The sequence below is a fragment of the Oryza sativa genome, chromosome 5, assembly GCF_034140825.1.
Source record: "Oryza sativa Japonica Group chromosome 5, ASM3414082v1".
Lineage (NCBI taxonomy): Eukaryota > Viridiplantae > Streptophyta > Magnoliopsida > Poales > Poaceae > Oryza > Oryza sativa.
The window spans coordinates 11700054-11713737 of NC_089039.1; the positions used below are offsets into that span (position 1 = coordinate 11700054).

General features: G+C 40.5%; 1 protein-coding gene across 1 annotated transcript; it reads left to right on the plus strand.

Annotated features, from left to right (window-relative positions):
* The first annotated feature begins 3065 nt into the window (after positions 1-3065).
* On the plus strand, positions 3066-8756 carry LOC4338285 (E3 ubiquitin-protein ligase hel2). The gene is made up of 7 exons (XM_015784551.3): positions 3066-3436; positions 4240-4548; positions 5833-6041; positions 6128-6176; positions 6292-6381; positions 6478-6540; positions 6666-8756. Exons 1-7 carry the CDS (start codon positions 3269-3271, stop codon positions 8337-8339), a joined length of 2562 nt encoding a protein of 853 aa, XP_015640037.1. The 5' UTR covers positions 3066-3268; the 3' UTR covers positions 8340-8756.
* Positions 8757-13684: the final 4928 nt, after the last annotated feature.

Sequence of the window (13684 nt, forward strand, 5' to 3'; positions counted from 1 at the left end):
ACCTGATTTTGCTCCAAACGGATCGGTCGCCCGAGCCGTAGGCCCGTCCCATCGAATATTTGGACAGATACATGAATTATTAAGGCCTTATTTAGTTCCTATTTTTTTTCCTAAAAACGTCACCTTAAATCTTTGAGAAAATTCCCTATGTACCCCTGAAAGTTCGCATAATCCCTTTTATACCCCTTGAGATTTGCTCATTCCCTTCCATATCCCTAAATTTCGGTTTGGATCCCTTCTATACCCCTTCCGTCAGTTGACTGTTAAATTCATATCATAAAGTCCATTTTACCCTTTGGTATCAAGAAAATATAAATTTATGAAGTATATTGATGGTGTGTATAAATTTATTGTATGCGACTATTATATTTATGAGTTTATTTTGTGAGATATTATTTAAAAAAAAACAATTTTTATCTCGCATAACAAGATTTATCTTATTAAAAAATTGCGTGCTACTATAACAAAATTTGCTATATATACAGTTTTTAATGGTAAAAATACTTTTTGTTTTATCTAAAATAAATTTTGTCATAGATAAAAATTATTTTTGTTTTCCCTTCGCGAGGCGAAACTAAAATAAACTCATACATGTAATAGTTGTATACAATAAATTTATACACTTCATCAATATACTTCATATATTTATATTTTCTTGATACCAAGGGCAAAATGGATTTTATGATAAAAATTTAACGGTCAACTAACAATCAACTAATCAACTGATGGAAGGGGTATAGAAGTGATCCAAATTGAAATTTAGGGGTATGGAAGGGAATGAGCAAATCTTAGGGGCATAAAAGGGATTGGGTGAAGTTTCAAGGGTACATACGGAATTTTCTCTAAATCTTTAGATACATGCGTGGAGCATTAAATATAGATAAAAAACTAATTGCACAGTTTGTATAGAAAATCACGAGACGAATCTTTTGAGCCTAATTAGTCCACGATTAGCCGTCAGTGCTAATGTAACTTACATGCGCTAATGACGGATTAATTAGGCTTAATAAATTCGTCTCGCGGTTTCCAGGCGAGCTATAAAATTAGTTTTTCATTCGTGTACGAAACCCCTTCATATATCCGATCAAACATCCGATGTGCCTAAAAATATTCTTTTCACGAACTAAACACACCCTAAATGTAGGAAAAAAACCAATTACACAGATTACGTGTAAATTACGAGACGAATCTTTTAAGCCTAATTGCGTCCTGATTTGACAATGTGGTGCTACAGTAAACATTTGCTAATGATGGATTAATTAGGTTTAATAAATCCGTCTCGCAGTTTTCAGGCAAAATCTGGAATTTGTTTTGTTATTAGACAACATTTAATACTTTAAATGTGTGTCCATATATCCGATGTGACATCCCAAAACAAAAAAAAATAACAACTAAACCGGGCCTTAGCCGTGCGGAGTTAATCGAGTATCTCTGCTTAGCGAAAGGCACTGTTATTTTGTGATTAAGCTTAACCCTTATAAATGGGTTTTGAGTATGCCGACTTACTTGTCGATGAAACTCCTCTATATTTAGACTATTACTTTGACATATGACAAGGTGATGAAGATAAATAAAATAGTTGAGGGTGGTCAAAAGTGCCACAAAGGTAAATTTATCTGGTTCAAAGTGAAAACATTTGTTAAAGTGTGGTCAAAAGCAAAACAATGATAAGAAAAGATGACCCAAAGTGAAATTTACTTAAAATAGAAATGTCGATTTATTGTTTTAGGAAAAATAATGAGCTACATCTATTCGGTGATTTGAGAAGTTTAGTTCAGGAGATTTTAAATTCCAATAATATATGTTGCCGTATTCGCTTTGTTTTTTATTCGATGACATTCGATTTCGTTTTCATATCAGGGGTTTCCGATTCCGAATTCGATTTTAAAAAAATGATAACGAAAACATTAAAGGTGGTTTCCATTCGTTTCAGAGCTACATTGATTTAAGCTCTTCGTTGATTTGAGAAGTTTAGTTTGGGGTTTTTAAATTCTAATGAATATCTATTATCTTATTCGATAATATTTGATTTCGATTTGGACTTAAAAACGAAAATGGTAAAGTTGGTTTCTGTCTGTTTCCAAGCCGTTTGCATTCGTACATATCACTGCATCTAGGTAGCAGTATGTGTGTTGTGGGGAGGGGGGGGGGGGGGGGCTGATGGGCGACCAGCTGTGCAAGGCTGCGCTCGTGCGGTCATTTTGACCCCCTCTACTCTCTCCTCTCTCCTCTCTACACGTATATACATATACTATAGACTACATACGTATAAATTTTGTATACATGTATATAAAGTTTACGCGTATATTACATATACACTTTTGACATATAAAAAATATATTATACACATATGTACACACAAAGTTTGTAGACGTATACAATAAAAAAGGAAAACCATGAGAAAAACCGAAAAAAAACATGTATATAAACTTTGTATAGAAAAAAACCAAAAAAACCAGAAAAAACTGGAAAACCGCTGCATGCCTCTCTCCCCGCGCGCTCCTACCATCCCCTCTCTCCGCGCACGCTATGTGACGACTGCGACGCGCGGGGGATAGCCGCACAGTAGCGATTTCGGCAGTGTGATCGCTTGGATGCTAGTTTAGTTTTTTTTTATGTTGTCACGTCGAATGTTTGGACATATGCATGGAGTATTAAATGTAGAAGAAAAACTAATTACACAGTACGCCAGGAAATTGCGAGACGAACCTTTTAAGTCTAATTGCACTATGATTTGATAATGTGGTGCTACAGTATACTTTGCTAATGACGGATTAATTAGGCTTAATAAATTCATCTCGCAGTTTTCTGGCGGAATCTGTAATTTGTTTTGTTATTAGACTACGTTTAATACTTCAAATATATTTCCATATATCGGTGTGACACCTTGGGAAAATTTTTTTTCCAACTAAACAAGCCCTATGCCACTGAAGAAGAAAAAAGAAAGGAAAATGTCTATGATAATAAACCTTGGTACTCAAGGCATTCGAAGGGTCCAGGAAGGCAACGAGTCTCCGAGTAAAAAGCACGATAAAAACCCAAGAGCAGACGAACCGTTCCGCCGTGCGGGCCGCCAACACAAGGACGCGACGACAAGGGTGGGGGGATAAGCGGAGAGAGAGAGAAAAAGGAAAAACTGTCTCGTCGTCTCGAACCTTCTCGCCTCCCTCACCGCCCTAACCCTTCCTCTTCTCCTCCGCCGCCGCCACCGCCGCTCCGCCCCCTCCGTCCCTTCGCCGCTACCGATCTCCCCCGCCCGCCCGCGGAGATGGACGACAGCTGCGCGGTGTGCGCGGACGCGCTGGAGTGGGTGGCCTACGGGGCCTGCGGCCACCGCGAGGTTTGCTCGACCTGCGTCGTTCGCCTCCGCTTCGTGATGGGCGACAAGCACTGCTGCATCTGCAAGACCGAGTGCTCCTCCGTATTCGTCACCAAGGTTCGTATCGTCGCTAGGGTTTCCTCCGCCCCGGCCAGGTTGTTTGATCTGTGCCGTCGGGAGCGTCGGTGGATCTTGGGTCGTCGGCTGGTTAGGGTTTCGATGGGCTTGAAATATGGGGCTCTTGCTCGTGAAATTGTATGGTTTTATGGTGGTGAAAATTTGTTCGATTTCACGAACTAATGTTGTTGGCTAATTATGTGAACTTAGCTTATTGTATGAATTGGTTCCTAGGGAGTTGGGATTTCAGCTAAAAACCTAATGCTACTGAGAAGAAGACAATGAGTTTAATCAGCACAAATTTATTTAATCAGAAATTTGTTTTGTCAAGCGATTAGGGGTCGGCAATTTGAGTTCAGGTGTTAATAATGGGATGCCATGGTTCCTGTACTTCCTTTTTTGATACATGGCATTGCAAGCTACTATTATTCTTACACTTAGTGTGACCGATTATGATATTTAGGCTTATGACTGAGCTAGAAATTTTTTTATCGAGCTTTATTAATGTGAGTTTGTTAGGCTTCCCTATCTGAGTTATCAGCATTTTTTCTGTTGTGTTTTATTAGTGCAAAGACAAGCAGAAAAAAAATGTGCAAGTGTTCCTTTAATGTTTTATGTTTTCACTATGAATTTCCTTTGCTATTTAATCGATGGCTGATTGTGTAACTCATTGGTTACTTTCTCTGTTTTTTTTTATAATAAAATTAGACTGAAGTCATTGTATAGCTAAAGGATTGCATGTGCAGTCTTCATATGAATTTAAAATTTTAATTATGGCTCATTCATCTTTGATCATTCAACAGGCTATGGGCGATTACACAAAAGTGATAAATGATTTCAATATTTTCCCCCCTGTGGCAACTGAGGGAAAGGTGGGGGAGTACTGGTACCATGAGGATAGCCAGGCATTTTTTGACGATGCTGAGCACTACAAGATGATACGAGCAATGTGTCGGCTTTCTTGTAGTGTGTGTGACAAAGCTGAAGATCAGGCTGGCCAGGCAGCACAAGTAAGGCGCAAAAGCAAGTTCAGGAGCATTGAACAGCTGAAGGGACATTTGTTCCATCAACATAGGTTATACATGTGCAGTCTTTGCTTGGAGGGGAGAAAGGTGACATTCTTGACAACAATGTGCTCTTTTCTCCTTAAATAGTCACTGTTGGTTTGATTGTTTCCTGCATTTTAAAAATAAAATCAGCATGAAGTCTTAAGAGACTGTCATGGGGAATGATCTAGCTACTTATGTGGACATGCTTTGCTCATTGTGTGAGCCTAGTAGGTACTACCTCTGTCCCTAAATAAGTGCACTTCTAGCACCCAAATTTTATACCAAAATAAGTGCACCCCTAGAGTAAGCTTATCCCATCCATCACTTCCCATTCAATTTTCTACCTATTTTACCCCCAACTACCCTCCCACTTCTAACCATGACTCATTTAATTGGGGGCTTATATGTCATTTATCTTCCTAGTGATTTGTCTGCCATGTGCTAAATGCACTTATTTAGGATGATGGTAGTAGTAATTAAGTAATCTTGACTATTGTTGATATCACTGCTTTTACTATGTATGCCATATGTAAATATGTAAAAGATCGGAGAAATCTATAAGTACTTGGTGAAAGATCTTTTGCTTTCCATAAAGTGTTGCTTTTGCTTTGTGTGATGAGTTGACTTTTTTTGGGGGGAAATGGAATTGAAATTCTTGCAAACTAAAGAAATTGAAGCAGAGATACTTTCTCATGAGGATGGTAACATTTAGAGTAGTTAGTCTATGTTTAATTGTGGCTACATGCTACATAGCCCAGTGCCAGTTCCCCATCGTCACAGTTACTGCATATTCTCATTGCTTTAAAATGTAATGTGCTTATGGAATTGTATGCATGACCTCATAGACTGGTGGCCAGCTTTTGTCAACTCGGCTAGTCCACCAGGGTGCTGACCGATCTCAGTGGTGTCTAGGTTGTGCTCGGAACTGATTTCTTGAATACTGGTCCAATGCAAACCATTCCACTTGAGCATTTTTTATCTGTATGAATAATTTGGTTTACTAACCTAGAAGTATTTAATTAAAACCAATTTATATCAGTTATGTTGGATACAGTATTAATGTAGTAATATAATATTGGGGACACAGACCATGCTATTTGAAGTGAAAGTAACTGAAGCTGATGTCTGTATGTTTGAAGCTGAGATTGATTTTGTAATGTGCATTTTCAACCCACTGGGAAGGTAGAAATGAAAAGCTTTACGTTAACACCCTCCAACTATAATAAATTATCTATTTTGCCCACACGCATATTGTTATCTTGATAACATAGGGGCTATTTTACTACACTTTTAACTAACTGAGACTTGATGGTAGTTTGTTTGACTAGTTGATGTGTTGTTGGCCAGGTGTTCATTTGTGAACAGAAGCTTTATACAAGGACACAGTTAAATCAGCATGTAAAAACTGGTGACTCTGAGGTGGATGGCTCTGAGGTTGAGCGCAGTGGTTTTGCAGGACATCCTATGTGCGAGTTCTGCAGAAGTTCATTTTATGGAGATAACGAGCTTTACACACATATGTCCCGAGAACACTATTCATGTCACATATGTCAAAGGTATCATCATGTACCTCATTACCCTTAGCTAAATTGTACTAACACGCTATGTGATATTCTAACTTACGATTGGTCATTGGTTGCAGGCAACATCCTGGGCAGTATGATTATTTCCGGAATTATGATGACTTGGAGGTTTGTTGGCACAAATGGATATGTTGCCTTTGTTCGAAGATGTTTTTTTTTTCATTTACTCTGTTCTGCAAGCTTTTGGTAGCATCCTAATGTATGTTTTATTAATTCAATTCAGTTGCATTTCCGTAAAGATCATTTCCTCTGTGAAGATGAAGCATGTTTGGCGAAGAAGTTTGTAGTCTTCCAGAGCGAAGCAGAGCTCAAGGCAAGTATATTTCAGTTAGTTGTATTAGCTGCTCTGTTACTGCATTAGATGCTAGGTTACTTATTTTCATATTTCTTGGCTTGTTTATTTCTCCAGAGACATAATGCTATGGAGCATGGTGGGCGGATGTCTCGTGCTCAGAGGAATGCCGCACTTCAGGTATGTATTAGTCTTAGAATTTCTCATTCTTGTGCCTAAGGTTTCCCTTTTATCCTGCTCACCTGTCTTGTTTGTACTAATACTGGAATTTTCTTTGAGCTAATTTTTCTGTTTGGCTTTGTCAGATACCAACCAGCTTTATATATCGAAGAAACGAGCAAGATGAAAGGCGTGGTAGAGGTAGGGGACGGAATTCTCACCGTGATGGATCTGACCGGGATACCCCCTCTATGCAAAATGGCAGTGCAATTATAGGCAACGGTTTTCCAAGTCGAGTTGATAATGTTACAGGGTCTGTGAGTGTCAGTTCTAGTTCTGGGCGAGGAGAATCTGGCCAAAGCTCAGGCAATGGACGTGTGTTTGAACACTTGTCCTTTCCTCCTCTTCAAGACCAGGATATTCCTGATGCAAGGATGGACTCTGCTCCTGATGAAACCTCATTCCCTTCCCTCTCAGAGCAGCAAACCAGATATGCTCATGCTCTTAGTCAGAGTTCCCTTGCTGCCAAGCTTGGGGATGAGTTATTATTCCCTCCACTACCTGGGTCAAGTAGCAACAGGGGTTCTACTTCAACTCAACAGGGGCTACAAAGTCTAGCGAAGAACACACTTGCATCAAGGCTTCAGCAGCGTAGCAAGGGCAGTGTGAAAGTACTTCATTCTGCCCGGCCTCGCCCATCTGAAAATCCTGAATCAGTCCCTCCTGTTTCTAGTTCCCCACAGATGTGGCCTACACCTGATCAGGGGCTGCTTCATTCTAGTTCTTCCCAGCTTCGAATTGTAAGAGAAAATGGGATTATGTCATCTGCCGACTCGGCATGGAATCCTGGAGGTGGAGCTTCAAACAGGATGAAGCACTCTGTTTCTACTCCTAATCTTATGTCTGGTGGGTCCTCTGTTCAGGCACTAAGTACATCTAACGGTGGCAATAAAAAACAACAGCCACCACAAAGCAGCCAAACATTGCCTGCTGCTGATGATGTTCGTGCTGCCAATAAGACCCTGGTTGAAAGAATGCGCAGTGCTTTAGGCATGGATGAAGATAGGTACTCTGCATTTAAAGAAATCGCTGGTGAATACCGTCAAGGCATCATTGGTACTTCAGAATATCTTTCATATGTTGAGCAATTTGGTCTGTCACACCTTGTGCCTGAAATGGCTAGGCTGTTACCTGATCCTCAGAAGCAGAAAGAACTTGCTGATGCCTATCACACCAATATACGCTTCAGAAGCCTCCAAGAGAACAGTGATGGTTTAACCATTACCTCAAAGGAGGGTGGCCGCAAGAAAAAGGGCAAGGGAAAATCTCATGATGTTACAGAAACTAGTGCTGCTCCTGCTAAGGATATGAAGGATTCACTAGCAGATAGCTTCCTGGACACTGTAAGGAAGCTTCAGTTAAACAAGACTCAGGAAGGAGAGGCTGAGGTGCTGTCAAGGGATGGGTATCGATCTTCCAAGGGAAAGGCCCAACTAATAACTGGAGGTTCATCATCTAGTACACCATGTCTAGATGGTGATCATGGTGCCATTTCAATGGCTTCTTGTGCCAAAGATGATGTAGGCAAGGGAGGAGGTAGCAGCAACAGCAACATCAACAAACAATCAAAGAAGACATCAAAGTTTCTCAGAGCCCGATTAGGTGATAACTCCTTAGCTACACTTGATTTGAGTCGTCCTACCATGAGCCCTGAACGACCAGAAAGGGAATCGCAAGGCCCACAGGTAGGGTTGCCTATGCGAGGTGTTTGGAAAAATGGAGGGGGCCAGAAGCTCTTTACGGGCAATGGAAGGAAGTAAAATCATTTTGCAGATGCAGTTTGACTTTTGAAACGAGCTGGTCAATGGTACAAGCAGATTCTGTTGCCAAGTGTGCATATTTTGTGATCAGTTGGTTAGCTGGTCGTGGGAGAGCTTTATTGCTCCTTTGAAGATCATCGCCTTTGAATTACACCTCACTTTCTTGTTTTCTTTGCCAAAACATCAACTGAGGCTGAAACTTGAAACAGTAATGGCGTGATATTACGTTACTGGCCAGTTAGTGGAATCCATTGGTAGATGGTATTTTACATGAGCTCTGCCAAATATTATAGTTACTTTATCACTTTGTTTGTGCTGGATTGCAGTCAAAGACATGTATTTAGTGTGTCTGTGATCAGGCCGACCCTAACTGAATTCGTGAAAGTTGAAATCTCAATGTTCTTCGTGTTATTTAAACGGAATTGCTAGAAAACTCTTTCGTAAGTTTTTTGCTCCCAAAACTTTTAGATTTGTGACCATAGGATCACCTTGAGATTTGTGCATGAAGGGGGAAAAATACTATAAAGAAAATTTCACAGTATATCTACAATGTAATTGCACAATTATATTCTAGTTATATCTGATTTTTTTCCCTCAAAAAACTTGGGTAGGTTTTTAAGATACTCCTTTAAAACTGTTAGTAGATACCTGCTATGAAGTATGAAACTCTTCAAGGATTTAATATTTTGATTCCCTCTTTGCATGAAAATGGGTCATGGGGTCATTGCAACCGCTGTCGCGTTTTTGTCGGCCTAGAATACGGATTGTGCTACCTGTTTCGACCCAGCCAGCTGAAGCTTGCGGGGTACCCAGGCTTGCGACCACGTACATAAATATTGCAACATACTCCCTCCGGCCAAAAAAAAAATTAACCTAGAAGGGGATGTGGCTGTCCAGATTTGTTGTTCTATGAGGGGTGGCTGAGTTTTTTTTAGAACAGAGAGTATATAAGAAGACGGTTGGGGTGTAGTGGCCAGAGATACAGATGGATGTCCCCTCATGATGGCTGCTGGAAATTACAGAATTTGCAAAATGTTAACCAAGCAAAAGCTTTAGCATGCATCAAACTCTGAAAATAGCTAACGATATGGGAATGGACCACATTATATTTGAAACTGATGCTCAAGAACTGAAAGTGGCTCTGTTGGATATAACGCAGGACATGAGTCTAACGCTGCTATCACTTGAAAAGCCAAATTTATGCTTACAGCAAATTTTGATGTCCATCAAGTTATTTATTATCCTAGAGAATGTATTGTCCTATAGAATGTATTGTCCTATAGAATGTAATCGTGCTGTGCATGAGCTTGCTAAAATTGACGCTTCTCTGGGTCTACGAAGCCATTTTGTTTGGCTTGAAGAATTTCCATGTGTTGTTTGTAATTTGGTAGCTAGCGATTCAACTGGGCTACCTAATTAATGGAATTGTCTATTTCTTTCAAGAAAAGGTTCAACAAAATTCAGATTGTGACCAAAGTCCAACAACATCAAAAATATTAATTATTGCTCGAGCAAAGAACACGGTAGTATTGGAATTACATATGTTGAATGAGAATGTTGATACTACATGACTAAACCCCCTCTGAGGAAATTGCAATCAAAGAAGGGTTTTCGCTTCGAAGAACAAGAACTACCTCCAAATTTTTGTTTTCAAAAATTTGATTTACAGGATTTCTTGACTCTGAAGACCAACATATATGGGCATGGTGTCATTGTCCAATATTTTTCAGATAGAGTTGATGTACTAAGTTTAAGGGCTGTTTGATTACTACCAAAGTATACCGTATTTAACCACACGTTTCGTATATATGTTTGTAATGTTTGGTTCTTACCCACAAGTTAGTTATGCCAAACTTGTATTCATCTTGGCCTAACAATTCATAGACTATAGTCAGTCGCAAGGAGGTTAAAGAGTGGTTTCAATTTTCTTGGCCACAACTCCACAACTTTGACAACTTAGCCACAAAATGCATGATATGGTTAGATATCTTTGATAAACAACCCCTTGCTACTCAAGCAGCGACGAGTGGCTCGGTGACGACCGATGAGGCGACGAGGGGCGCGAGGACGAGGCGGATGGTGAGGGGGGCGGACGAGGCGGTGGACGGCGAGGGGGGCGGCGATGACCGTCGAGGAGGGGCGCGCAGATGAGGCGGCGGACGGCGAGTGGCTCAGCGACGACTGACGAGGAGGAGCGCGCGGACGAGAAGGTGGATGGCGAGTGGCTCGACAACGACCGGCGAGGAGATGAGGCGGGCAGAGAGAGGGTGCATGGATGGGGTGGCAGACGAGGAGGGGGGGTGCGGCGGTGTAGGGGCAAGGCGGCGGATGGAGAGCGTGCACGGAGATGAGGCGGCTGATGGCATGGGAGATGGGAGGGATGGGGGCGGCACACTACTAGAATTCAATGGGTTCCCTAGAGTATTTTGGATTTTCCCTAGGGTATTTGGCTATATGGACCTTGGTGAATTCTAATAGTGGCGGCTGGGGTGGGGGGAGTAGGTTGGGTGAGGAGAGAGTGGAGAGATTAGGGTTAGGTTTTATATGTGGGCTAGTTGGGCCTATATTTTTGAAATGTGCTACTTTTGCAGCAGTAGATCATACTTCGGGGCCCTGCCGGGTCACCGCGGGTAGTTTTGAATCCCCGTCCCTGCTCACCAGCGGGTGAGAATTTCAACCCGTCCCCGGCCACTTAAGTGATACGGGGGGGGGGGGGGGTGGGGGGAAGCCCGACCTTCTCAACGTAGGATCCGGGTACACCGTAAAACCTCACGAACTGGATGAACAACTCGCTGCCCGTGCAACGCACCTTTCACCACGAATTCGCAAAACCACACGCTTTGATAGGTTGATCCACTTGACCACGCAAAAGTAGATCTATTGCCCTCTCAATTCCCTGCAAGGAAAAGTAAGAACAATCTATGGCAGAACTCCCAGTCCCTCTCTCTAGTTTGGCGGCGGCGGCACAAAACCTAGGAGAAGAACAAGAGCAAATTTGCTGCAATTTTCATTAGAATAAATGTGGTCCCCCTCATGGATCGTGCACAAAGGTATATATAGTCATTACATGGGTTATAAACTAACTAAGAATCAAATACAACACAATATGGAAACTTCTCTGCAGCACCGTCAATTTGTTTCAGCTCTTGCGGTGAAACCAGAAAGAATTTGTGTCCTGGGCCCTATCCACCACGTGGGCCATGAAGTTATCTTTCCAACGAGTGCTCACACGTCCAAAACGGACTCCGGACAAGAGAGAAACAAGCGTTTAAGTCCATGTATGTCCAGGCTGGCCCAAACCGAGTCCGAACTGAATCTTTTCTTTCTTATCTTGAAACTCATGTTTTTGGAAGGCTTCAATCCGTGGAGAAATAATAGATGGACTCCTTCCCAACCCAAGATGGGCCATAGGATAGTATAACTCCATCCAACCGTGCCGTGCAAAGCCGACGCTCATCACCATTGTTGTTACTTGCGCGACACTCGGTCTGCCCACACAAGATGTCTTCAACTTGCAATTGTCGTTGATAGAAAGCTCGGAATGACATGTCGTTTGATTCGATGGAAAGTAGACTTGATAACCTTTCCTAATATATAAGCCATTCATGTTGAAAGCCTTCTCATCAATGCAGAATTCGCCATGAACTTTACGAACAGAATAGCATCCGATCTTCCACATGTGCGCCACTACACCCGTCACCTCCGGCTGGACCCCCATGTTGTTTATGCCAGCCAATGGTCCAAATCTCTCATGTCTGAAAGTAATCAGGTGCAAAATATAGCATCAAATTCTCATATATTTCACGCATAGACTTAGAGAGAAACGAGTTCACCTTATGTTTTGATCTGCAAGTAAAGAACAATGAACTTTTGATAGGTAGATCTGCATCAGTAAGGGTGGGTACAAGCCGGGTCCCTGGCCCCCACGGGGAAATTAATTGTCACTGCTAGAAATAAGAGCGAAGCCACTCACACGATAGTACTTAAACTGGTAATTTCAATTTATCAATCTAAATTTACATAGACCCACACCATAACTTATATGAACATTTTAGGACATGATCTATAAGAGAAAATAAAAAAAATGATTAACACTTAGGAGAAGAAATGAATTTTCTTTTTTCATCAATGGTCGGTTTGTTTTAAGTTATCACGGCGCAATATTAGAAGTCTAATTCTAGCCGTGTTCTATAATTACCCCACTATAATTTTGTTAGTTTGGTGGAAGGCTGAACTAGCAACTAATGGCTGAAACAATATTTCAGATATCTAGAGCGTGGAAACGATGACCTTTTAGTTTTTCTTTTAAAGAGTACGTTTCAGTGAAACCTGGGTACTGTGGTCCAAGGCCCGGTTTAGTTCCAAAAACGTCACATCAAATCTTTGAACATATGGCACATTAAATATAAAAATAAATTAACCTAGGAACAGTTTTAGTTTTGTGTCATGCGATTACTTGCAAGTAATCACAAAACTAGGTTAATCTCAAAATAAGTTAGGCATATTTTATTATCCAGTTTTGTCTCATGTGATTACTTGCAAATAAATTTTGAGATGTAATTTTGGAACATACAAATACGATGGAACAAATTAACAATAATTGGTAAATACTAGTAAAACTATCGAGCTATGATACTCCGGGCTATATGACATTTAGCCTCGTTCTTTCTAAGATTTGATATGACTACTTCCATGGATTATTGCATGCATGCTTTTCAAACTAATTTTTTTAAAATAATCTATATAAGAGTTTATTACCACCGGCGTTTCACTTTGAACCATTTTTTAAACAATGTTTTTACTTTGAACGGGATATTGTTACCTTTGTTACTCTTTGTACCACCCTCAACTCTTTTATCCATCTATATCTAACTTATCAAGTTGTTATAGGTCAAAGAAATGATTTTACATATAGCTATAAGAGTTTATTGCCAAGCATAGTCAAGAGTTTATTGCCGAGCATAGTCAAAATCATATACGAAAAGAGAATCGAGGCGGTTTATAGTGAAACAAAGATAAGACCGATCCAAAATAAAAACATTGGTTAAATGGTGGTCCAAAATAAAACACAAGTAATAAAATGTGATGGCCTGAAGTGAAATTTACTCAAAAAATCAAATAAACCCATTTTCAACTTTCAATATTAAAACATAAATTAGTATCGCCATAACAATTAACCTAGTTTTGTGTGCAACTAAGGCTGTGTTCGCCATTGCTCGTTCCCATCCAGAACAGTGAGCACGGAAAACGGAGCGGTTTATTAGCACGTGATTAATTAAGTATTAGCTATTTTTTAAAAAAATAGATTAATTTGAATTTTTTAAGTAACTTTCCTTTAGAAACTT